Genomic DNA, 27,543 nt, shown 5'->3' with positions numbered 1-27,543 from the left:
ACGCGCTGCACCCCGACCTTCACTCCAGAGATCAGCTTCCGGGTTTGCGGAAAACTGCGCGCGCAGCAGACAGGCCAGGCCTGAGCGGGGACGGGAGGGGCCAGGACGGGGCGTGAGGTAGGGGGCGGGGCTAGGGGCGGGGCCAGGGCTGGTCAGGCACCGCGGGGCGAGAGGGCGGGGCGGGGCTTGCGCTTCTCTCCCCTTCGCTCTATGGGCGTCTCTGTTTTCCGGGTTTGGGAGGCGAGACCTGGCAGTGAGGCTGGAGCAAGTCAGCTGTCTGGGAACCGGAACCTCTCAGGTGGGGTCGGCGGGAGGCAGTGATTGGATCCAAGAAAGGTCCTGTCATTAAAATTAATTTTAACAATATAATTCAAAAGCCCTGGGATTGTCTGTGAAGGGGGTGCAAACTAGAACGCGAAATGCAAAACCCTGCCTGGGTGGAACGTGCCCTTGCATGCTGACGCCCAACAGCACAGAATAGAAACACTATTTCTATTCCCCATTCACTCCAGAGGGGAAGAGCCACTCCAGTGATGAGTTCCAGAGATTTTCATATAAACACCTGGGGGCTTGGAGGACTAAGCCCATTGCTAAGTTAGGTCACCAACTGTTGCTTTGAAAAAAAAAAAAAAAGGTAAATTTTGAAGAGAAGATAGAAATTACATAGTTCTTCCTTACACTTGCTACTTTATTTTACACTTGAAATGAGTTAATCACAAATACTTTTGAGATAAACTTTGTTGACAGTATATTGGCCTCAAGCTATCCTCCAGCCTCACCTTCTGGAATAGCTGGGACTCTATATTAGGTATTTTCTTTGTTTTTTTCCTTTCTTTCTTTCTTTTTTTTTTTTTTAAATGTTCTGTCAGGTGTCTATAACAAAGCCTGTAAAATAGTCTTCAGAAGACATCTGGATTTATTTTCACCGAGAAAATGAATTATGCAGTATTACTCAGGCTATCTGCAGGCAGGTTATTCTTTTTCATATGAACCGAAAGAAAGTAAAACTAGATTATCAAATTTTAAATAACTTCATTTCTACCGTCAATAATTTTATGGCAATATCTGTGAGTTAATGTGTACAATGAAGTATGTTTTCTGTCACATCCTTAATTGTGGAAGGTTTCATCCATCGAGAATTGGTAATTGAAATATGATCATGTGTAGATGGGAAAATTAGCATATTTAAAATATTAGCAAGTTAAAACGAGCACCATTTCCTGGCATGACATACAGATAAATAAAATATATATAAGCTCATTTATAAAAGAGACAGTGTCTGGGATAGATTTTGGCATCTTTACAAGGTGGATTATTCTGTATTCTGCAATATTGCTAAATAGCTATGTTGCCAAGAAGGAACTTTTAGCCTGGACTTCCATGATCTCAAGCAAAGAAATGAGTTGATTGTGGAGCTTTTCATTACACTCAGAATAAGCTAGGTGGCCAGGCGTAGAGGCTCATTCCTGAAATCCCAGCACTTTGGGAGGCTGAGGTGGAAGGATTGCTTGAGGGTACCAATTTAAAACAAGCCTGGCCTCCATCTGATAAAAACAAATAAAAATTTTTTTTTTTTTGAGACAGTCTCACTCTGTTGCCTAGGCTAGAGTGCCATGGCGTCAGCCTAGCTCACAGCAACCTCAAACTCCTGGGCTCAAGCAATCCTCCTGCCTCAGCCTCCTGAGTAGCTGGGACTACAGGCCTGCACCACCATGCCCAGCTAATTTTTTCTCTATATATTTTTAATTGTCCAGCTTATTTCTTTCCATATTTTCTTTAGTAGAGACAGGGTCTCGCTCTTGCTCAGGCTGGTCTTGAACTCCTGAGCTCAAACGATCCTCCCGCTGTGGCCTCCCAGAGTGCTAGGATTACAGGCGTGAGCCACCATGACCGGCCAAATTTTTTTAAAAAACTCAGAATAGATGAGAAGCTGATTATAGCTGAAAGTCATGAATCTGTTTTGTATGTGGGGAGTTTGGTTGCTTCTAAAACTTTCAAAGGAGCAACATGAACATACTTAGTCACAAGAAAATTTTTTTAAATTTCCTTAATCACAGAAAGATTTTCACATATGGCTCCTTGTAATATCATTATAAGACTTAGATCAGCTTATGGAAGTCGGGAATTAAAAAAAAAGATAGATGCAAATTATTAACGATTCAAAAATGTTTTTAAAACTAGGCAGTACTTTCACGTATTGAGTATATATTATAGCCTGTGACACACAGATACAAATATATGTAGATAGATTCTAACACAGATGGAACAATGAAAATTCCACTGTCATAAAACAAATTCAGACTCAGGTTAGGAGAGATTTTATTCAAAAGGAAGAATGTTCCAATAAGATGTGCAAATGTCCAAGAGTGATAGAGAAAAGAGCTTTTCTTTTATATGGAGGAGGAAACAAGTCTAGATAACACCAGGTGTGGGGCAATGAATGAGCACTTGTCATGACTCAGGGACTATTTTATCCTAAAATCAGCCTACTCTTGGGGGAACTGTTAAGGAGGAGAGGTTGTTCTGAATCCGAGTGCCCAAGGGTGGTCCAAAGTGCGGGGATCTGGGAAAAGAAGTGAAGCCTAAAGTTTGATTAAGTCAAGTTAACCAGCATTGTTCCCACACAACAATGATGTAGGCTTTAGATTGTCAGAGTGTGAACCTGCACCGCTATAGGATATTCATTATACCCACATAAGTATCCTAGGGCAGACTGCAGAGAGAATAACTGAAGTGCAAAGCATGATTATATGTTCTCAAAATTACATGTTGTTTGATTCCACCATTAAAAAAATTGTTATACAGGCTTCAGGCTTAGTGGTGCATTGTTAGCATCTGTTATGACATATGAAAAACAGATTAAATTTTATTAGCTAACACATGAGATCTACAATACATTCTGAATTAAAAAGTAGCAAATGTAATGCCAGCAGTAAAACGTGATTCCTGATTCAGAATATGCTATAGTGGTTCAATTAAGTCTCCTCTCTGATAACTGTTTATTGATTGATTGGCTTATTGATTGAGACAGAGTCTCAATCTCTCTCCTAGGCTAGAGTGCCCTGGCATCAGCCTAGCTCACAGCAACCTCAAACTCCTGGGCTCAAGTGATCCTCCTGCCTCAGCCTCCCACATAGCTGGACTACAGGCATGTGCCACCATGCCTGGCTAATTTTTTCTATTTTTAGTAGAGACAGGGTCTCTCACTCTTGCTCAGGCTGGTCTTGAACTCCTGACATCAAGCAATGCTCCTGCCTCAGCCTCCCAGAATGTTAGGCTTTTACACATGAGCCACTGCGCCCAGCCGTGCCTTATCTTTTTAATAAAAAAGTAAAAAGGCCGGGCGCGGTGGCTCACGCCTGTAATCCTAGCCCTCTGGGAGGCCGAGGCGGGTGGATCACTCAAAGTCAGGAGTTGGAGACCAGCCTGAGCAAGACCCCGTCTCTACTAAAAATAGAAATAAATTATCTGGACAACTAAAAATATATATAGAAAAAATTAGCCGGGCATGGTGGCGCATGCCTGTAGTGCCAGCTACTCGGGAGGCTGAGGCAGTAGGATCGCTTAAGCCCAGGAGTTTGAGGTTGCTGTGAGCTAGGCTGACGCCACGGCACTCACTGTAGCCCGGGCAACAAAGTGAGACTCTGTCTCAAAAAAAAAAAAAAAAAAAAGTAAAAAGTTTGCACACTGAAAACTACCAAATATTAATGAAAGAAATTAAGAACATATATATAAATTGAAATGCATCAAATTTTCATGGATTAGAAGATTATTAAATGTGCATAATATCCAATGTAATTTATAGATTCAATGCAATCTCCATAGAAATTATTATAGGTTTTTTACAAAAAGAAACAGAAAAAGCAATCCTAAAATTCAAATGGAACAAAATACAGCTCTAAATAGCCAAAATAATTTTTAGAACAAAGTACAAAAGTGAAGGTATCATATTTATCTATTTTAAAATGTTACAAAACTATAGTAATTAAAACTGTATGGTGCTGACATAAAGACAGACATATAAACATATGGAACACAAGGAAACAGTCCATAAATAAACCCACACATATAGAAGATATCAACTGATCTTTGACCACGGTCAAAAGAACATAAAATGGAGAAAGTGTTTTCATCAAACAATTCTGGAAAAAATGGATATCTAATGCAAAAGAATAAAATTGGATCCTTATTTTACATTTAACACAATAACAAATTCAAAGTGCATTCAAAACTTGACTGTAAGATGTGAAACTATAAAATTCTTACAATAAACCATAGGAGGAAGCTTCATGACATTAGTCTTAGCTTCATTTTTTGGACGTGACACTGAAAGCACAGGCAACAAAAGCAAAAGGAGACAAATGGGACTATATCAAACTAAAACTCTTCTCCATAGCAAAAAAACACACAAATAAATAAAGAAAAAAGAAAAAAAAAAAAAAGAAGAGAGTGAAAAGTTAACCTATGGAATTAGAGAAAATATTTCCAAAATATGTCCCGTATGCGGTTAATATCAAAAACATATAAGAAACTCAAACAACTCAATAGCAATAATACAATTAACTTGATGAAAAAATGAACAAAAGATATGAATAGATATTTTTAAAAAGAAGACATACAAATGACCAACAGGTATATGGAAAGTTCTCACCACAGATCAAGGAAATGCAAATCAAAACCACAATGAGATATCACCTCACACCTGTTAAGATGGCCATTATCAAAAAACAAAAGGCAAGTGTTGCAATGCAGGACATTTCTCCAGGTGCCCTTAGACTGAGCCAGTTCTCTCCGAATTCTTGCTTGTAATTTTCAAGAATAACCATATAATGGGCTGGAAATGCAACACCCTAAGAGAAGAGAGGAAGGAACTGGCTAGAATAGCTGGGGATCTGTTCCAGTCCCTTTTTGAAACAGGGTATCCATCCTTCAATGCCTTAGTCTCAGCGGTAGCAGTGTATAAAACTCAGAGCAGACTGCATTTCAGGATCCCTCTGCCACTGTGCAAATGGAGAACAAGAAGATGAGACTCCATCTGCCCTAGGTAGCTCTTAAGACTTTTGAGGAGTGGCTCCCAATGAATCCTAGTCTTCTGTTGTCCCTTTCTGTGTATCTGTAAGTAATAAACCTTCACATAACTTGTGTGCATGGGCGTTCTAACTATAGCTCCTCCTGTGGCCTCTGGGGACTAAGATTCAGAGATATGCCTATGAACTGTATGGCACAGTTTAATGATGGCTCGACAAAACAGGGTTCACTCAACTGTGCCATTTGTTCCGAGAGTGTATGGTCCTTGGCATCTAAGCTGGGCCAAATTTTGAATGTACCAGTACCATTTGATAATTGGGCTTTTTTGAGCCTGTTTGATTTTTGTTTTTTTAAGGGACAGGGTCTGTCTCTGTCTCTCAGGCTGGAGTGTAGTGGCGTGATCATATCTTACTGCCATTTCAACACCTGGGCTCAACCTATCCTCCCTGCCTCAGCCGGCTGAGTATCTTAGGGCTACAAGTATGGGGTGCCACACCTAGCTAATTTTTTTTGTTTTTTATAGAAATTGGGTCTTGCTATGTTGCCCAGGCTGGGCCTGAATTCTTGGCCTCCCAAAGTGCTGGGATTACAAGCATGAGCCATGATGCCTGGCCAGAACCTGTTCAGTTTTATTGATGGGGTTTGTGAGTGTCCAAGTGAGAATAGGCACTTCATGTAACAGCATCACATGGTGCTCCAATCGTAAGATGCACAGTCCCCACCAACAGCAATGCAGGTTTTAGAGTATAACATTCTCAAGTTGCAGGGCTAGGAGGTTTTCATTATATACACATAAGTAATCTAGGGCAGAGTGCAGAGAGAACTCAAACACGAAGTATAACTGTTTCCAAAATTGCATATTGTTTGAGTATACCAAGAAAAAAAATTGTTCTAGATCCTCAGTCTTAAGAGCCTAATGATGCATTGTTATTGCTCGTTACAAAGAATGCTACTAAAGTGGGATAAAATTATGTTCATAAAAATAATGTGATTCACAGTTATATAAAAAAGATTAAATTCCATTAATTAAAATGAGACCTATAGCACACTCAGAATCAACCAATGGCAAAATGTAATGTCAGGAGAAAAATGTGAATCCTATTTAAGAGGTGTACTATACTGGTACTTCTGATTACACTCTCTGCTCTGACAAGTGTTCTTTTCAATTTTAAAAATAACACTAATATTTCCTCAGGTGGCCATCATTTCCCCTGCATTATTTGTACCACACAATCAGTCCCTAATAATCTATTAACCTTCTCCCATAAAGTCTTCATGTCCTAAGGTCTTGGCCTGCTCTATTTATGGGTCAGTTGGTAAAGCAGCTTTTTCCTTTTATCCCACAGTGCCCTCCAGTCAGGAGAAAGGCACCCTGAAAACAATGAGCATGATGAATGACAATCATAGTTTTACATTATTTTCAGCCTCTCCCAAATGCTAATTCAGACGTTTAATTATAAAGGGCAGAGTCTTTCTTCAAGGAACTTAGATAGAAATGATCCTCATCTAATGAAGTAAGTCCATTCATCTTATTAATTTCTTGTCCAGAGACCGCCATCAAAGGCATGTAAGAATGTACAACATAAACACATTTCAAGTTCAGGATGAAAGTCATAAACAGTAATGTACCCTTTTTAATAAACCTCAAATAATTGAATATAACCCAAAGAAAACTGGCCATTTCCAAAATTCCTGGTACCTTTGATATATATATATATATATATATATATATATATATATATATATATATATATATCAGACTGTAACATATTTTGACTTATAACTGTTCTGCAGTATGCAATCTGAAAGATTAATCATGACACTGAATTACTCCTCACATAAATCCTGTGATGGTCTACAGTTTTCATATGTGAGTAATAACCTCAGAATGCATCTTACAATTGTATGGTTTCATCAGAGATGTATACTTTGTTGTCTACTGAATTTTGAAACCAGTATAAATGGTTCACAACATGTATTAGTTCTACAATACATCCTTAATATGGATGCTGTAATGTCAATTAATGCTTGACAAACTCTCATGTTGAAGACTTTGCTATACTCAAACTCTCATGTTGAAGAGTTTGCTATACTCATTGCATTTGTAAGGAGTATCTTAAAAATGAATTCTCTGATGTGCAAGAAGTGAATTGTGACTGAAGACTTTACCACACTCATTATAAAGGTGTCTCTCCAACATGGATTATCTGATGTCTAGTGAGGTTTGAATGCACACTAAAGGCTTTGCCACACTCATTACATTTGTAAGGTTTCTCTCCAGTATGAATTCTGTGATGTAACGTGAGATGTGAAGTTTGAGTAAAGCCCTTGCCACATTTATTACATTTATAAGGTTTCTCTCCAGTGTGAATTCTCCAATGTTTTCCCAGGTGTGAAGCTTGACTGAAGACCTTGCCACATATGTTACATTTGTAAGGTTTCTCTCCAGTATGAACTCTCCGATGATTTGCAAGGGTTGCAGTTCTACTGAATACTTTGCCACATTCGTTACACTTATATGGTTTCTCTCCGGTATGAATTCTCCAATGATTTGCAAGGGTTGTGGGATGACTGAACATTCTGCCACACTCATTACACTTGTACGGTTTCTCTCCAGTATGAATTCTCTGATGACTTGCAAGATTTGCAGGCTGACTAAAGACCTTGCCACATTCATTACACTTGTAAGGATTCTCTGCATTATGAATTCTCCGATGACTGGCAAGATTTGCTGCTTGACTGAAGACTTTGCCACATTCATTACATTTGTAAGGTTTCTCTCCACTATGGATTAGCTGATGGTTAGTAAGTGTGGACCGTGTACTAAAGGCTTTCCCACACTCATTACATTTGTAAGGTTTCTCTCCAGTATGAGTTCTCCAGTGTTGTGAAAGGTGTGAATCACGACTGAAAACTTTGTCACATTGCTTACATTTGTAAGGTTTCTCTCCAGTGTGAATTCTCCAGTGACTTTTAAGGTGTGAATAACGACTGAACACTTTGTCACATTCCTTACATTTATATGGTTTTTCTCCAGTATGAACTCTATGATGACGTGCAAAGTTTGATTTATGATTAAAGACCTTATCACATACATCACATTTATATTGTTCCTCTACAGAATGAATGGTCTGATGTATACTGAAGTGTGAGCCATAACTGAAGGATTTGCCACACTTGTTATATTTGTAAGGCTTTTCTCTATGGTCTGCTTTCTGGTTTTGTGTGAATAATGAAGAATAGAAGACATCATTTCCATATTGATTAAAAATATGGGTTTTTAGCCTACAAGAAATCCTTTCGGATGTTGAACCTGAGGAACCACTGTTGACAGACATCTCAATTTGATTACGAATTTTCTCTTCAGCTTGAAATACATGTAGTTCAGGTGGATGTGACTGAAAGCTTGATCCAAGCTGATTTTTAATAGCCTTGTTTCCAGTATCCCTTCTATCATGTTGTTTTCTACTACCAGTAAAATTTTCTTTCTTTGTCAAAAGCACAGCATTGTAATTTTCTTCATCATCTCTCCACTGAAATTCAAAGTCATGAATATTTTTCTGAATTTCTCTGAAGCAAAAATCTCCGATGGGATGGCTTTCATGTCTTTCCAACATCACTGTGTGGAATACTTCTCTACTACTTTTCCCTGTTGGGGGTAATTCCTTGACTACACATTTAGGAGAGATATCTATAAGATATAAAGATCCATAGGTTTCCTATTAACTAGAGATAATAAATAAATATTTAATATTGAAATGCATAATATTACACAAAAAGCAGTACTAATACTGAACTTCCTAACCATGATCTTACCATTCAGGAACACAAATGGAATACAATTATTTAATAAAGAAAGTGTCATTACATGTAATTCAAATTAATTCTAGGGAAGCCTAGTTTCCAACATAAAGACCAAACATTCATATTGCACAAACATACGCAAGCCTGAAATAAATAGTATTTTTCCACCACAACCATAAAATACAAAAAAAAAAAAAAAAAATTGCAGAAAACACATCACTATCTCATAAATGAAGAGGAAAAAATATATTATACATACTTGCAGTATATTTACCGTGCATGAATAAATGTTAAAGGACCATACATTATACTGTATTGGTAAAATATCCACAACAAACTTATGTAAGGACAACCTAAATAAATGGCAATTCTAAATTATAAAACATAATAGCACTAAGAAAATAACCAAAGATAAATAAAACAATGTTAACAATATAATATTTTTCTAAATACCTAAAATAAAATTAACTATACCGACACAAAACAGGCATTTTGTGACATTAACAAGTGATGCATTTCTCTTATATTTCGTAACACATACTGAAAAATCATCATCTGCAAATCATAATAAAAACTAATTAAGATGGACACAATTAAGATGGTTCTATTTGAGAACCAGCACACAATATAAGAAGTGGAATACATGTTAAAATCCCTGACTTTTGATATATGAGGTAAGGAAACTATATAGCATTATAAAGAATAAGAATTGAGTGACAAAGTGAGAAACCACAATTGTGATTGCACACTTGCAGTTATATAACAGTTAATAGGGCAATTCCCTATACATGTAGTGTCCTGTAATTATCTAGCTCATTAGCTATAAAATATATGTAATAACATTTGTACTTGGAAAATTCATTAACTGAAATTTGTTTTGTGGAACAAAATGAAAAACTTAAAAAAAAAAAAAAAAGTGCAGGCTCCATGGCCTGAATGCTTGTATGAGCCAAAATTCAGAGGTGTTACTGTCCAATGGAATGTGATTGGATGTGGGGCCCTGGAGAGGTAATTACGTTATTAGGGTAGACTATTCAGGAATACAATTTGTGCTCTTACAAAAAGAGACATGAGAGAGCTTGTTTCCTGTTAGTCTTTCTACCATGTCAGGACACAACAAGGAGACGGGTGGGCTAAACTAGGAACCAAGTCAGCTGGCACCTTGATCTTGGACTGGCCAGCTTCCAGATCTGAGATAAATGAAATTTCTGTGTTTTAAGCTTCTCAGTCTATGGTATTTCTGATGGGACAAGTTGACTAAGACAGGAAAAGGACCATCTCATCATACACATCACCAAAGGTTCATAAGTCTTATTAAACAAAAGAAGTTTAGAATCTTTACTATTAATACAAAACTTGTAATATTTTAAGCCATCCAAGAGCACTTATTTATTTTAAAAACATTTGCTATTTTTCAGTAGTCTCAAAGAAAAATAAATAAATAAAATTAAATCCTTGAGGTAAATTAACATTATTTCTAAAATAAGGACACCAGGCCAACAGTGTGCGTATGTTTAACCTCAATTTTGCACATAAAGTAAATGAAAGAAACGACTTAATCCTGGCTCTGTAGGATCAGACAACATGTTCTTAAGCAGAACTGTCCATCCAGGCAGTACAAAAAATAACCAGTCTCAGTAAATACAAGCAGTATAGAAAGAAATAGTTCAAGGGGGACATAAGAGCTGAGCTGTGTCATTAATAGTGTCACTAAGCCATACTCATGGAAGGTGTTCTGAGTCATCACCCCTTGCGCTTGATTTATGCAGCGTTCCTGAACAATTGTCCAGTGGATGAGTAGTCTTGCCTTATTCAGTGAGAGTAGTGTGGGAAGTGAGGGGTCATTTGGAAACTGGGGTTTCAGAAGTATAAAATCAACATGCTGCCGGGCGCGGTGGCTCACGCCTATAATCCTAGCACTCTGGGAGGCCGAGGCAGGTGGATAGTTTGAACTCAGGAGTTCGAGACCAGCCTGAGCAAGAGTGAGACCCCGTCTCTACTAAAAATAGAAAGAAATTATATGGACAGCTAAAAATATATAGAAAAATTAGCCAGGCATGGGGGCGCATGCCTGTAGTCCCAGCTACTTGGGAGGCCGAGGCAGGAGGATCACTTGAGCCCAGGAGTTTGAGGGTGCTGTGAGCTAGGCTGACGCCATGGCACTCTAGCCCAGGCAACAGAATGACACTCTGTCTCAAAAAAAAAAAAACCAAAAAACAAACATGCTAGGAAGTTAACAGTATATTCCATCTACATCAAGGTACCACGTGAGGAATGACCAGGACAGAGGAATAGCAGAGTAGAGGGCAGGGAGTTATGGCCATGTAGGAGTAAACTCTGTACGTGCAAATCTGTGGGAATATAACTGTGCTGGAATAGTTCAAATTCTGACCTTGGAAGAAAGAGAAACTAATTTAGCAAGCAATATATTATAATATTGACCCATGGTTAAATATGGGAATTACACCACAGATGTGGGACAAGAATGGAAGAGGTCTATAAAGGAGATAGCCTGGAGACATGGGAGGAAAGCAAGTGTGACAACTCTTAAATTAAATGTCCTGTGAATTCTATCCCCAAGCACATATTCAACAAAAAGGATTTTTTTATATAGTCCAGAATTATGTACAGCAATTTTTTTATATAGTCCAGAAAGAGTACAGCAATGTAGGAGACCACTGGGGCAGGAGGATGATCCCCTGGCTAAGTAGACAGAGATATGTTTGGAGAAACAAAGCTACATGAAGGCTTTTGCCAAGGTCTGTGCTTGGTCACATTAGTGAAGAAAGACAACAGCCTACTAGCTCTCTGGGAGGCTGAGACACAAGGTCTGCTTCAGCTCAGAAGTTCGAGACCAGCCTGAGCAAGAACAAGAACCATCTCTACTAAAAACAGAACAATTAGCCAAGCATGGTGGTGCACACCTATAGTCCCAGCTACTCAGGAGGCTGAGGCAGGAGAATCACTTGAGCCCAGGAGCTTGAGGTTGCAGTGACTTATGATGACACCACTGCACTCTAGCCCAGGTGACAGAGTGAGACACTGTCTTAAAACAAACTATATATATACATATATATATATATAAATCAATGGCCATTCCCTGAATCAATAATCCTCACACTATAACTATAAAAGAAAGAATACTAAAACTATCATTAAAAATATGAAACTGATGATTAAATAAAAAACAAGTTAATTTATAATACGTGGAAATGTACAAGATAAAAGCTGCTCTGGCTTAAACAAATAACAGCAGAATTAAAATATGGGGACATGATTCAGCTTCATAAGCTGCCTCAATAAAATATATCAAAATTGTTATGTTATAGTTTTGAAACTACAACAAATTGAACACAGGTTTTGTTGTTAAAAATGAATAATGACATATACAGAGAATGAAAAATGTGGCATGAACAACAGTTTAGTCAAGAGCCTCAGACACAGGTTGTGGGCTTGAACAATGTTCTCCTTAGGACGAACTTCTACACCATTGATTGCTGGCTCAGAGGAGATGATCATTAATTAGTACATGTGAGATCAATACTGTCACAGTGCCCTTCAGAGACACTTTTGTGAAGCTTCTCAAAAACCAGAATGATAACTGGAAAACACTTATCAGTCAGGCCCTCCTGATACATTCCATCTCAGTATCCTGGGACATGCTGAAAATTTTGCTCAGGGTTTCAAGGTACATCTCTGTATTTAACAGGATCATATTCAAACATATTACTCAAAGTAATCAATTTTCTGTTTTCACATAAACCCATCCCATAGGAGAGTCTACTAGAATGTAACCTATAGTTAGGTTTATCACAGTGGAAAAAAAAAGACAGCATGTACTAGGAATGTGTATACCAAAAGCAATTATCAGAGGCAAAAATCACAAAAACTTCAGAGAATACAAAATCAGGAAGAGCCAAGGTTTTTCTATATCAATACAGAAAGAGCAGTGGAAGAGAGAGAAATATACAATATATGGGGTCAGATTTTAAGGGATCGAAAGAGGGGACTCTGTGCTGCCCACTGATCCTAAGCTAAGAGCCTGAAAGAATGAGACATACTCCCATGTAGGACTAGAGATCAAAGAGAGGAGATCTGTCAACGGTTTTCACAGTTGTGCTGAATAACAATCTCAGAAAATCCAACTCCTGTGTTCCACACACCCATGAACTATGGCAAAAACAGAAGAAAGAAATGGCTGATGAACTCAACAGGCAGAGAGGGCTTGAGGCAGCTCCATGCAGTTTCTGGGGCCCCAGACACAAAGGAGGAGCAGCCAATGAGTCCCATCTCCTGACTGGGTCTTACAGGTGCATGAAATGGGATGGAACATGGACAGCTCCAGGCGTCAGGGCTATGGAGGCCTCTGCTCTGATCTCCATGGAAAGTGAATCGAGCATCAAATGGAATCAAGTACAGAAGAGACCCAAGGGAGGAGCCCTTTGTGAAACTGCCCCACCGGACCTCTCAGAGTAAAGGAACCAGAGAGTTCGTAGAAGCCACAAGACAAGAATGTTGTCCATAAGAAGGAATTTCTATTTGTCTCTGAGCTGCAGCATCACTGGAGGGTGAATGGATAAATTTTTGCCTGTCTGAAGAATAGAGTAAGTGGGAAATGTTTAAAATTTCCTTTGAGAGTTCACAGGATATACACTTCTGTTTTCTCACATTATTCCTCCCACTTGGTGAGGGATTCCAAAACACTAATGGCACGGCGTCCACTATGTCCATCAGAGCGCTTACCTGTGATTGCACCTTTGATATGTTCCCACTGCTTTGGTTTCCTTGCTATTTTCACTTGGCTCTCCACAGACCAGGGCTTTTCCCCTGTTGCCAAAATGGAGATAAGATTCAGGCCAGGAAAAGAATATCCTGCTCATAAAATGAAAGGAACATAACGTACTCTGGCTTTTCCAGAACCCAACCCTACATTTATGTGAAAATAGAAGACATTACAAAGAAATCTAGGAAAATATTTCACAATTCATCCATTACTTGCCTCCTCCTGAAAGCTGAGGAAACAATGCAAAATGCAGATACCTTGATCTGTTCCAGGAACTACTGAATCAAAAACACGGGGGTAGAAAATAGGGAATTGGGTGTGTTAAAAGATTGCTCTAAGTTTTATGCATTTCAGCTCTGGAATCACCTCACCATTGCAGTATCATGAATAGAGCAGAACATCTGAAGAAGGGGGATGCTTAAAGTCCAGATGCTGCATCATGGAGATTTCCATTCCTGAGTCAACAAGGCTTCAATCTCAGCCAAGCAATGCAGGGGCTTCCAAGAGGCACAGGAGATTAAATGCAAAGACACACAAAGGCAGATCCCGACTTCTGGAGGGAGGTTATCCTCACCCAGGGAGACCAGGTTCCTGTAGTTCTCCAACATCACGTCCCTGTATAAAGCCCTCTGAGCAGGGTCCAGGCATTCCCACTCCTCCTGAGAGAATTTTATGGCCACATCCCTGAACGTCAAGTGTTCCTGAAATGGAAAACACATTTCACCAAGGCATTATGGAGAGAGATATCATCTTCACACAAAATGAGGAGAGGAGCGAAATTAAGTATTAACTAGATTGGAGTGAGTGTTCTGACAAATCCAGGTTAAGGTACTTTTGAGCAAGTTTTCTCTCTCTAAATGCATTTTATTGTACTTTTCCATAAGAGATTATGATACCCTCTAAGTCAGTGTGAATTTCTCAGTTTTGTGGACAATATAAGAAATAAACAAATAAAACGTAACCACAGGGTCATCTCCATAAAAATGTTAGATAGTATGGCCAACACACCAAGAGATAATTAGTATCCAGATGAGCTAGAATACAAGTGGTGTCTTCAGAGATGACAAAATCCACAGTGGCTTTAAAGAAAGTGAAGTCAGAATCTAACAACTCTGATGCTAACAGCAACAGCAATGACTAAAACTTTTTAACATTTCCCATGTGCAAACACTATTCTAAATGCTTTACATATATGACTACCTCATTAAAGAAGATCCTAGCCCATGATAGAAAGATTTATACTAAAAGACAGCTCCCGTCACAGACGCTCTAAAACACTGGCCACAAATCAAAGAGCTAAACATAGCAGAGCAAGCACCTGAACCCAGGTGTCTGGGATTCAGATTAGAACATAAGGGCCGGGCGCAGCGGCTCACACCTGTAATCCTAGTACTCTGGGAGGCTGAGGCAGGTGGATTGCTTGAGCTCAGGAGTTTGAGATCAGCCTGAGCAAGAGCAAAACCCCATCTCTACTAAAAATAGAAAGAAATTAGCTGGAAAACTAAAAATATATAGAAAAACAATTAGCCGGGCATGGTGGCTCATGCCTGTAGTCCCAGCTACTCGGGAGGCTGAGGCAGAAGGATTGCTTCAGCCCATGAGTTTGAGGTTGTTCTGAGCTAGGCTGATGCCACAGCACTCTAGCCTGGGCAACAGAGTGAGACTCTGTCTCAAAAAAAAAAAAAAAGAACATAAGGAAACAATGAGTTAAAAATCACAGATACAGAATCAAAGTAAATTGGCAGAGGTTTATCTAACGGAGAAAATGTGAAACAAGTTCAAGGGTAAGAATATGGAACATCATAAAAGATCAATGTATAGACACACTGGTATGCACATAATATGTTACGATTCTTACTGTATACAATTAACTGGTTAATGTGATAGTTTAGAACAAATTTAAGACCATGGACAAAAAAAAAAAGATAAATTAAAAAAAAAAAGAAGGCCAGGTGCACTGGCTCATGCCTGTAATCCTTGCACTTTGGGAGGCCAAGGCAGGAGGATCACTTTAGACCAGAGAGTTTGAGACCAGCCTGAGCAAGATGGTGAGACCCCCATCTCTACAAATAGAAAAATTAGCCAGGAACGGTGGCACGCAAGATCTAAGTCCCAGCTACTTAGGAGGCTAAGGCAGAAGGATGGATTGAGCCCAGGAATTTGAGGTTGCAGTGTGATATGATCACACCACTGCAGTCTAGCCTGGGCAAGAGAGCAAGACCCTGTCTCAAAAAAGATAAAACAAAAGACCACAGAAAATATTTAACATAATTTCAATTATTACAAAATATAAAACTTATTGCAAAAGATGTCTCTTTGATATAAACCATAGGCTTGCCCATCAATGCACTCATGCACGCACATCACATATCCACACACCTAAATAAACTTCAGTTAGCAGATTATAAGCAAAAGTCTAGAAAGGACACATCCCCAGAAATAGCTTGAGAGGTCTCAAGAATCTTGAGCCACGATGACTGGAGAGTGTCCTGCCTGAAGGAAGTCAGACACCAAAAACAGGGAGAGCCGGCTGGTTTTTGAACTGCTAAAGTACTAATAGAAGATAACAAGACATACAAAGAGAAAAGATAACACACCCGATACAAAGGGACAAATTAAATCACCACAAACTGACATCAAAGAGACAGAAATTTATAAATAATCAGACCTAAAATTCAAAGTAAGAGTCACAATGATGCTCAATGAATTACAAGATAGCATAGACAACTTTAGGAAATCGTGAAACCAATGCATGAACAAAATGACAATATCAACACAGACAAAAACTACGAAGAAGAACTACGCAGACATTCTTGAGCTAAAAATATAATAACTGAATTGAAAAGCTCAACAGAGGGGTTCAAAATCAGACCTAACCAAGCAAAGAATTAGTGAAGAGGAAAAGTACTAGAAGAAAACAAGAATCAAGACAAACGAAGAGAGCCTAAGGGACTAACAAGATACCATCAAGGGCAACATCCTACACATTGTTAAAGTCCCAAAAGAAGGTGACACAGAGCCTGTTTGAAGAAATAATTGGCCCAAATCTTCCCAAATTTCAGAAGATATATGAACATATAAATTCAAGAGCTTAAAGATATCCAACTAGGATAACTCTGAGACACCCACAACAAACAACATCATAATAAAACTGTCAAAATTCAGAGAAAAAGAAAGAATCCTAACAAAAAGAGAAAAGCTACGTGTCACCCAAGAGGAAGCTTCTGTGATACTACCAAGAGATTTCTCAGTAGAAACCTTGCAGCCTACAAGGGAGTGAAATGATATATTCTAAGTGCTGAAAGAAAAAACAACTGGAAACTAAAAATACCACACTGGGAAAACTGCTGTTCAAAAGAGATGGAGAAATTAGGTCTTCCTCAGATAAATGAAAGGTGAGGGAGTTGGTCACCACCAGACCTGCATCTATGGTCTGAATGATTTAATGGTCTAAAAGGGAAAATTCTCATGTTGTTAGTAGGTACAGAATTTCAGTTTTGTGAGATGAAAAAGCTCTAGAGATCTGCTGCACAGTAATGTAAATATGCCTAAGACTATTTTACTGTAAAACAAATAAAGAACTTTACTGAAATACGTAATCAAAGACTCACATACCCAATTCTTATTGCAAGATGTTGTGATGTTAAGACTTCTATAACTGTAGCTAATAAGAGCCATTATAAACATAAAAGAAACAGCTGAATTTCAATAAAACCTGACCGCATTCTGCCAAAGGAAAACCAATGTAATTTTGAAAAGAAAAAGAATATGGAGTTTACCAAACTGCATACGAATCGCTTATGACATATATTACCTAAAACTTTCAATTGAATCAAATGAAATACCTAAAAGATTACGTAAAAATCCAAATTAATTATAGATGTAAACAAAATTTTAAACAATAAAAATATATCTCACTGAAACAGTATTTTGTAATCATGCACTAAGCAAGACCTGTCCAAGCAAGATCAAACAAACAAATGAAAAAAGGGGACAGGAGAAAGACTTCTATTTTACATTTTAAAAAAAAGTACAAATCAAAAAAGACACCAGTGTATAAAGAATTAAACTACAGAATATAAAATAGCTCTTAAAATGCATGCATATTGAGTAAAATATTAAAATCCATTTTACATATACACGTCCACAAACTAACGAAACCTACTCAGACTCCCAAGGAACTAGAAAATGTAAATAAAAAGGGTTACTATTTTTTCCCAAATATAAAAAGAACACAGTACTAAATTTTACTTAAATGAGTGGAAAATCTCACATGGTCTTGGTGTGACAGGGTATCTTTGCAGCTGGGCTTAAAGAGGAAATCTTGCCAGATCTAAGAAAATAGGAAAGGAATCCTGCTAGTAGAAGCGACACTTTTCAATTGCCTAACCTGGATGACCCCCTCAGACATCTGCTGTGAAGTCAGTATGCTCAGAGGCAGGCAGTGTGGCATTCTTTGCAACAGTGGGAAAAGGAAAGACCCACCTGTCTTTATTCAGAAAACACACCGAGGAGTATATAAAAAAGCAAGCTATTATGTTTTGTAACATGAAAGTATGCAAATTTTCAAAACTGGCAGGATAAAATATTAATATCACAATGAAACATTCAATGAAGAGTTTTTTCTAAAATCTCATAACGATGTACAAATACATTTGTATAAGGCTTGTGGCGATCCTTCCAGCAGAACTGACAACAGTCATTCCCCACTAACACGTGAGGGAGGGTGCAAGCCTGGAGATGAAAGTGGACGCTTTACATCTTAGCACCTAAGTGCATCACTGCTTGCAGTTTTACTATAAAACAAATACACACACCATGTGCACTTAAAAATGAAGGAAACCTAACACTTAATAACAATAGGTAGAATGAGAATACGGCTCCATCCTCTGTAATGACAAAGACATTCTGCTCTGATTTCTGAGGAAAATTATAACCATTTTTACTTAAAAAACCTGCAGCACAAGAGTCTCTGCAGAAACACCAGTTGCCATGGAGGGAAGTGCTGAGAATGGTTTAAAAATTATCCTGCAGTTAGATATTTATATTGATTTCAAATTTTAAAATAAATAATGGAAGCATCTTCTATCACTGACATCTCTATTTCAACTTTCCATTCCATTCCAAGTCATTAAGAGCCTGGAGTGAAGAATAACAAAATAAGGCTTGAAATATAATTGGTTTCCTTTTCCAGAATTTAGCAGGTAATTATGCACATTAATACGTGACTTCCACAGGCAGCTTCTCTAATCCTGCTCTACAGAGAGCTGACACTGCATTCAGATGTGATCCCTTAACAGTCCCTGCTGCCCAATAGCACTGACACCATGGGGACCACATCCTGTCTCCAATCCATGTCGGGGTGTGAAGCCCCTCCCAGAACAATGCCCAGTGGAGCCTCCTCACAAGGTCACCGTGAATTGAAGTGGAGATGAGAGGGACTGAGGGAAGGCATGGTTGAGTGCACTGAAAGACATGAGGCAGGACGCGTCAGAGTCAGAGAATTTTAGCAACTCCAATGCCCAGCATTTCAGAAAGGAGGGAGACACAGAACAATCCACCCACAGTATCACTTTACCTGATCAAGAGCCATTCCTGACTCTTTTTCTTTCCTCTTCCTCCTCTTCTGGGCTTCGTCTTCACATATGATGAGTCTTTAGAAGTCAATCCTGAATGTCAAAAATAGAAGGTTTAAAGCTTAGAAACCACACACCCCCATCCTGTGCTACACCACACACAAAGACAGACCTCACCCTGTAGAAAGACGGTCCCCTACTACCCACTGCACCAGGAGGATGCAAGGTTAAAAACTCCTACAGGAAGACCAACAAGTGAGTTTTTGAGCCCTTTGTGCAGAACTCACTCCCCTTGTGGTGAAGCCCACACAAACGCTGTAGCAGTGGGGAACCGGGATGGGCTGAGCTCCCCTCCAGGGCACAGGTATGGTCTTGACCAAACCTGATGCAGGGCACAGCCCCCTTCACCCCTGCATGGATCACAGGCTGATCTCAGTCCATAGAAACAAAAGAAATTGAGCCTTGACACTCAATGCTGGATACAGACTGGAATCACTTGGGGCATTGTAAATATTATTGAAGCAGGGTCCCAACGTGACTATGTGAATGGGAATCTCTGCAAAGGGGGCACAAGACATGTATCTGCAAAGCCTTAGCACTCTAATGTGGAGCCAGAGGTGAGCTCTGCTCAGAGGGACAAGCCCAGCACACCTCCCTCTGCTCTTGTCCCCTTGGGGACGTGTTGCCACCAGCATCCAGACAGTGAACAGCAAAGGAACAAAAAGAAACATGCAGAACAAGCAATATGGACCAGTGGAGGGGGTGAGGATGTGGCTGGAATCATAAATTGGGGGAAGTCGGAGAAGCCTCCACTGAGAAGGGGATATCAGAACAATGACCCGGGGAGGAAGGATGTTTCCACCTGCAGCGGAGGGGCCAGAAAATTCCAGGCAGACATAAAGCCCATGTGGAAGCCCCAAGGAAGGAGCCACCCTGGCCCCAGGAAAAGGAAAGAGGCCTGTGTGGCTGAAGCAGAGCGTGGATGACACAAGCAGATGAGGCCAGGAAGGTCCTGGGGGAGCAGAGCACGGGGGGCCCAGGTCTGCAAATAGTTCTCTCCCACATCTCAAGAGAATTTTGGAAACTATGAATACCCTCACCCATATCAAGTGAACATGTGATTTTTAATTTATATGACAAACTACAACACTTGCAAATAATGTAATGATCTTAAATATTTAAAATACATGCTGGTAAGTTCAGCTAAGCCCCAGGGAGTACAGGGTCACTCTCACCTGAGAGCAAAACACATTTGGGGAAGTTCAGAATGTCCCTTTTGGACATACAAAGGGGGAGACGCCTGTTAGAAGCCCAGCAGAGAGCTGAGGACACAACTGGACACAGGATTCCACAGTTCAGGGGACAGGTCTGCAAGGGAAATGTTGACATGTCGGTTGGGTTTCAACCACGAGATGACATGAGAAGGAAAGGCAGTGGGTGTGGACTGAGATGAGAAGAGGTTCAAGGACTAAGTGGTGGGTCACTCCCACATTCAGAGGACACGGAGTTCAGGACACACCAGAAGAGGAAAGTGTAAAGTGATCAGGGAGGCGACAAGAAAATTAAATCAAATAGACTTCTGAAGGTTAGTGGGACATCCTTTTTTTTTTTTTTTTTTTTAATTTGAGACAGAGTCTTGCTCTGTTGCCCGGGCTAGAGTGCTGTGGCGTCAGCCTAGCTCACAGCAACCTCAAACTCCTGGGCTCAAGCAATCCTTCTTGCCTCAGCCTCCCGAGTAGCTGGGACTACAGGCATGCACCACCATGCCCGGCTAATTTTTTTTAATATATATTTTTAGTTGTTCGGCTAATTTCTTTCTATTTTTAGTGCAGACAGGCTCTCACTCTTGCTCAGGCTGGTCTCAAACTCCTGAGCTCAAGCGATCCACCCGCCTCAGCCTCCCAGAGTGCTACAATTACAGGCGTGAGCCACCGTGCCCAGCCCATGAAGGTTAGTGGGACATCCTTAAGACAAGGAAAAAAAAGAGAGAGACCAGCTATGCAACGTGTTGTGGACAGGAGAAAAAGAAAAAAGGACCGAAAATTAAATACTGGTTTAGAAATGGGGAGAGCACTGGTGACTCTGAAAAACAAAATATCAGTGGAATAGTGGATGTGAAAGCTTGATTGGATTGAGTCGAGGGAACTGAAGACAAGAATTGAAGACAGAACACAAGCAAGTTTTTAGCTTTTAAATGGAACATAGAAGAAGGGTGTTTACTAAAGATGAATACATATTTCATGGACAATTTTTGCTTTAATGATGGAAGAATGGAGGGAAAAAAGTCTCAATGTGTGTGTGTGTGTGTGTCTGTCTTAATGGACAATACCACCATCCGGGTACTTTGATCAAAATAATTCCCTTGAAGTCAATATGGGTGACACCGTGGAGGAAGGATGCCACACCATCCTGAGACTGCTTGTGGGGTGGCAAGTGGGGCACAATCACAGGGGAGCAAGAGCCAGGAGCAGGGACAGACCATTCCCAGTCACTACTGAGCAGAGACCCCAGGCCCTGAGGCAGGGGGCTGGGCCGGTAGGAGATTTCTTCTCTTGATTCAAGGGGCTCAAAGGAAGAAAAACAAAGGTCTTCTAGGAAAAGGATAAAAGAGGAGTTGGGCTGCTGAGGGGATCAACAGAAAAGGTGTGGAACTGACAAACAGCAAAATGCAAGTGGAGGCAGAGGCGGAAACTGAAGTGAGATAAGTTAATCTGGGCCTGTGTTTTCTCCAGGCTGCAATCAGCCACAGGGACAGAAACAGAGTTTTCTGGTAAAGTCCCTCATCTCCATGTTGCAGGTGGGCTCACTGAGACTCAGGGAAATTTCACCAAGTTATCCTGAGAAGGTCTGGGTTGAGTCAGAAGATGTACCTGAATCCTGATATGGTGGCCTGGAAGGGCCAATGTATGGGTTGGTCTCTATCACACCTCCTCTAAAATATTCCAGGACCATCTTTCACATGTCTCAGCAAAAGAAGCTTCTCTGTCAAGGTTCTGAGGTCATTGATCCCAAACATTTAATTACTCTCTACCAGAAGATCACAGTAATATACTGAAAAAATACACAACTGTGAACACATAGCTATGGGTGTTTAAAACAGTCAGGTCTGAGCAAATTTTTTCTTCATCAATACATGGGCTCTGTTGGAACAAGCTTCCAAGTCAATCCAACCCATCCTTCCACCTTTGCAGAGAACACGATGGACCAGAGGGACTTGAGGGGAACATCTATTTAGGAGTTCACAGCTCACTATTTTTAATAGATGACATGAGGGAAGAAAACTGAATACCAGACTAGGTCCTTCAACTAGGTTTTGATGTTAAGGTGAAAAACGGGTCATTGATATCTTTAAGAAGTACACATTGAAACAATCTAAAATTATACACTAGGTCCCAAAGAATGTTTCTAATATATGATAAACACTAGCCAGGTGTGGTGGCTAACACCTATAATCTCAGAAACTCTAGAGGCTAGGAGACAGCAACATCATTTGAGCCCAGGAGCTGGAGGCTGCAGTGAGCTATGATTATGTCACTTTCTAGACTGGGTAACAGAACCAGACCCTATGTCTTAAAAAAAAAAAAAAAGTCTTCATGGAAAGAATACAAGGAAAAATAAATAAATAAACTGGACACAATTTATTTCAAAGAGAAACAATTTTGAAATTCTAAAAAAAAAAAAACCTAATGAATTCTGGGGTCAAAGAAAAACATATGGAAATATATAATTTTGAAAATGATGTAAGCTGATTATAGGGTACTACCAACCCTATTTCAGAAGTAATTACATATAGAAAAATAAAAATTGAATAAACTAAAAATTATGTCAAGCTTCAAAAAACAATTAGTGAAATGAAAAAGAACTAGAAAAGAAAGGAAATCCATTACAAAAAGAGCACAAAACCATTTTCAATGTTCCTTTTGAAAGGCACCATGTGGGCTCATGCCTGTAATCCCAGCACTTTGAGAGGCTAAGGTGGGAGAACTGCATCAGGCCAGGAGTTCAAGACCAGCCTGGGCAACATAGCAAGACCCCGACTTCTACCAAAAAAATTTTTTTCTTAAAAGGAGATCCTTAAGAGTATCCATCACTTCTTCCCCACTTCACTCCCCATACCCTACCCCATCCCAGGAAAAGGGAAGAGATTACCCACAATTGAATGCATAAAGTCACTTTCCTCTGGCTGAATATGGATTTCAGGTGGAAGCTAACCTCTGCTGCCATAATTATAAAATGCACCAACCTTAGAAAGAGAAAGTTGGCAATTCTCATTCTCATCTGAACATTTAAACAACAATTTATTATATTACATGGAGAGAAATCAACAGGTCACTACTTAATCATCATATTCAATCATCTTACCACTCATCTGGTCCCAGAGTCCCCCCACTTTTTCCATTACGGGGTACGTCCCTCTCTCATTCTGTACATATCTCTCAATCTCACCTTCTTGCTCTAGCTCTTTTTTTTTTTTTTTTTCTTTTCTGTGTTTTCCCCCTGAGTTTCAGCCCCTTCTGCTCTTTCTCCTCTTCTTCCCTCTCTCTATTCCTTCTATTCTGCCTGTCTTGCTCCATTCTGGAAACTTCTTTCACCTCTTGTTCCTTTTTCCCCAGTCTTTTCATTGTCCCCAATCTCCATATATTTCTGCCTCTTTCTTCCCTGTCTCTGCTCCCCCTCTGCTCTCCCTGGTAAACTCCTTCTTCCCTGTCACACTCCCTTGTTCCCACTCTCTGCCACCCCCAGGTCTCTAGGCTTCCTCCCTCCTGTGATTCCTCCCTGCTCTCCTTGTCACAGGGTGCCCCCTCTTGTCCCAGCACCATGCCGCTGTCTCCCCCAACTCTCTGTCTGAGGTGCCTCCCCCTTTGCTACCCCTGTCCTTAGTTGGCTGAAATTCATCTCTGGGGAAATCAAGCTCTTCTCTGCATTTCTCCAGTTGCTCTTCTCCCCCTGCTACTTTCCCACATTCTTTTTTCACTCTTACTGTCTCTTTGTAAATCCTTCACCCAATTGACTTTGCATTCTTTTCTTCTTCGCATTCTCAGTTTTCCTATTTCCTCTCACTCTCTCTCTCTCTCCTGACCCCTTTGCCCACGCAGTCAAAGGGAGGGGAATGGAGTAAGATGTCCGACTCCAAGAAGAGCAGCATTTCCCCGTGGGGCGTTATTTGGGACGCAACACTGGCTGTCTCAAGAAAGGACCACAGTCACCTCCCCCTACGCGAAATCGGAGGAAGGGGTGACTGCTAAGAGCCCTGGGGAACAGAAGGGCCCGACCCAAGGAGGAAGGGAGGGGTGAGGAGGGGTCTGCAGAATCCCCCGACCAGGGAGAGGACGCGGCTTCTCCAGGACCGGGGCTGCCGCGCTGCCCTCCAGGGGCCCAGAAGGGCGAGGCGTGGGGAACCGGAAGAGCCTGAATCCACCTCGGGGGTGAGGACTTTACGTGGCTCAGGGCGGTCGGAGAGGTCAGTAACGGGTTTTAAGCACGAAAACGGTGCGAAAGGAGGCGTCTACGTGCCCTGAAGGCAGAAACACTGGGGACAGGAAAAGCCTCAGAGTGGTTTTTTCCAATGGACGCGACCCCCGCACGCAGGGCGATGCCTGATTTGCTCGGGCTGAAGGGAATGGTGTGCGGATCTAAGGTCTGTACGAACCCCCAGATCCCAGGTATGGAAGCACAAGAAGACTGCGAAGCCCAGGTTTAATCTTAACATAGATAAAAGGAAACTCACGCGCAGCCACGTTACAATCACTCCAAGCGATCCCCTTCCGGGTCCACAGAATACTGCGCGCGCAGGAGAGTGGCGCCACCCACTGGGCGGTGCCGCCGCGTGGGTGGGCGGGGCCTGGAGGGCTGTGGGCGGGGCCCGAGCGTCCCTCCGCCTAGCTCTCAGCATGTCTCTGCAATGCTTTGGAGGTTGGAGGGCCTAACACGGAGGCTGAAGCAGCTCCGGGGACTCAGAGCTAGGATTGCTCTGGCGGGATCCGCGTGGGTTGTGATTCCATCAAGGAAAGTTCCTTCCATTTAAATTGATGTTACCAATTAAAAAGCCCAGAATGGACTGTGAAGGGGATACAAGCTAGAATGTGAAATGCAAATCTCTGGGTGGGCAGAATGTGTAATTTCAATGGAAATCCTGTCCATTTCTATTCCCCATTTACTCCGGAGGGAGTCAACCCTGTGCTCAGTTCCAGAGACTTTCATAGGGACAACACCTGAGGTGCAAGGCATGGAAACCTAAAACCAGTAATAAGTTACGTCACCAATTGTTGCTTTCAAAAAAGCAATAACTTTTTAAAGTAAATATTAATTAGTTCTTCCTTACACTTGGTAGACTTGTTATGTTATTCCACTGAAGATAAGTTAACCTGAAATACTTTTGAGATAAACTTTGTTGACATCACTATATTGCTATGTCAATAATTTCTAAATACACTGTAATTTCAAATTGACTTTATGTGCATTCTGAAAACATACTTTTTATTTTAAAATGGTAATGTATTTTAGGTGTTTATCTTTCTGAATGTTCTGTTACGTATGGAGAACAAAGGCACTTGCATTTATTTTCCCCTAGAGAATAATTATGCAATACTTCTAAGAGTATACGGCACGTAGGCTATTATTCTCCTTCAAAAGAACCCTGAAGGAAGGAAAACTTGATTATCAAATTTTAAATATCTTCATTTCTACCAGTAATAATTTTATGGCAGTATCCGTAAGTTAACGTGTACTGAGAAGTATGTTTTTCTCTAACATCATTATTTGTGGAAAGTTTCATTCATGGAGAATTGGCAATAAATTTAAATATGATCATGCTCACATAGGAAACTTAGCATATTTAACATTTTATCGGTGTAAAATGGGAAGAATGTCCTGCCATGGCACACAGATGAGTACAAGAAGATATATCTCCATGTTTTTAAAATTTGCACTGCCAAGAGTAGAATTTGGGATTTTTACAAGGAAGATTATTCTGTATTATCCAATATTGCTAAGTAACTATGTTGCCAGGAAGGAACTTTAACCTAGACTTCCCTGATCCCAAGCAAATAAATGAGTTGATTGTGGAGCTTTTGGTGAAACTCAAAACAGTAGACAAGAAGCTGAGTATAGCTGAAAGTCTTGAATCCGTTTTGCATATGGGGAGTTTTGCTGCTTCTAAAAATTTTGAGGAAGCAACATGGACATTCTTATTCATGAGAAATAAAAAAGGGATATTTTCTCAGCCACAGAAAAATTTTGACACTTGGTCCCTGTAATAGCATTATAAGACAGACACAAATTACTAAGGATTTAAAAAATTTTTTCTAACTAGGACCTACTTTCATCTATTGAGTATATATTATAACCTATACCATAAAAAAGAGAATGAAGGTCGGGCGCAGGGGCTCACACCTGTAATCCTAGCACTCTGGGAGGCTGAGGCGGGAGGATCGCTCGAGGTCAGGAGTTCGAGACCAGCCTCAGCAAGAGCGAGACCCCGTCTCTACTAAAAATAGAAAGAAATTATCTGGCCAACTAAAATATATATATAGAAAAAATTAGCTGGGCATGGTGGCTCATGCCTGTAGTCCCAGCTACTCCGGAGCCTGAGGCAGTAGGATCGCTTAAGCCCAGGAGTTTGAGGTTGCTGTGAGCTATGATGATGGCACTGCACTCTAGCCAGGGTGACAGAGCAAGAGCTTGGCTAAAAAACAAACACACAAAAGACCCCAGCATTGTTCTTATTGATTATTAGGGACAAACAATTAGAGAATCCTTAATAAGACAAAGAGTGGGAATTTGGAGGGCCTTGATCTGGCTTTCTCCTATGTAAATAAGGGTGCTATCATTATACTTGATAAAGTGCTATGGGGCAGGTGTGGATCACACCTGTAATCCTAGACCTCTGAGAGGCTGAGGCAGGAGGATTACTTGAGTTGAGGAGTCGGAGACCAGCCTGAGCAAGAGCGAGACCCAGTCTCTACAAAAATAGAAAATTAGCTGGACGTGGTAGTGCACACCTGTATTCCCAGCTACTAGGGAGCCTGAGACAGGATGAGTACCAATGCCCAAGAGTTTGAGTCTGCAGTGAGCTATGATGATGCCACTCACTCTAGCCCAGGGAACAGAGTAAGACCCTGTCTCAAAAAAAAAAAAAAAAAGTAGACTTGGCACCAAAAGCATGAGTCATTATAGAAAAAATAATCTATAAATTGGATTTTATCAAATTTAAAACGTGGGTATGTGAAAGAATTTGTTAAGATGATAAAAGAAAAACCACCAAATAAAAAATATTTGCCTACCACATAGCTGGGACAAAACTGATACGTGTAATACATACAGAATTCTAGAATGACTTTACAAAAATCAAAT

The 27,543-nt window shown here is 40.3% G+C and overlaps 2 protein-coding genes across 3 annotated transcripts in view; both read right to left on the bottom strand.

Annotated features, from left to right (window-relative positions):
• The window catches only part of LOC123624646 (zinc finger protein 83-like), a 29,119-nt gene extending 15,462 nt beyond the window's left edge, over positions 1-13,657 (bottom strand). The window contains exons 1-3 of one of the 2 annotated variants that reach the window (XM_045532678.1): positions 13,576-13,657; positions 248-339; positions 3-80 (exon numbers count right to left, since the gene is read on the bottom strand). The gene's annotated coding sequence lies outside the window, so the exon portion shown is untranslated. The remainder of the gene's footprint in view (positions 1-2; positions 81-247; positions 340-13,575) is intronic. The other variant, XM_045532680.1, reaches the window with a different exon arrangement.
• On the bottom strand, positions 7,021-24,995 carry LOC123624647 (zinc finger protein 160-like). Its single transcript, XM_045532681.1, has 5 exons — positions 24,920-24,995; positions 19,194-19,284; positions 14,190-14,316; positions 13,576-13,659; positions 7,021-8,719 (listed from the first exon to the last, which is right to left on the bottom strand). The coding sequence occupies exons 2-5, from the start codon at positions 19,206-19,208 to the stop codon at positions 7,206-7,208; spliced, it is 1,740 nt and encodes a 579-aa protein (XP_045388637.1). The 5' UTR covers positions 19,209-19,284; positions 24,920-24,995; the 3' UTR covers positions 7,021-7,205.
• Between the last annotated feature and the right edge of the window lie 2,548 nt (positions 24,996-27,543).

This window comes from Lemur catta, chromosome 19, assembly GCF_020740605.2.
Source record: "Lemur catta isolate mLemCat1 chromosome 19, mLemCat1.pri, whole genome shotgun sequence".
Taxonomy (NCBI): Eukaryota; Metazoa; Chordata; class Mammalia; order Primates; family Lemuridae; genus Lemur; species Lemur catta.
The sequence above is the reverse complement of the archived record's forward strand: the minus strand, read 5'-3'. Positions and strand labels throughout refer to the sequence as shown.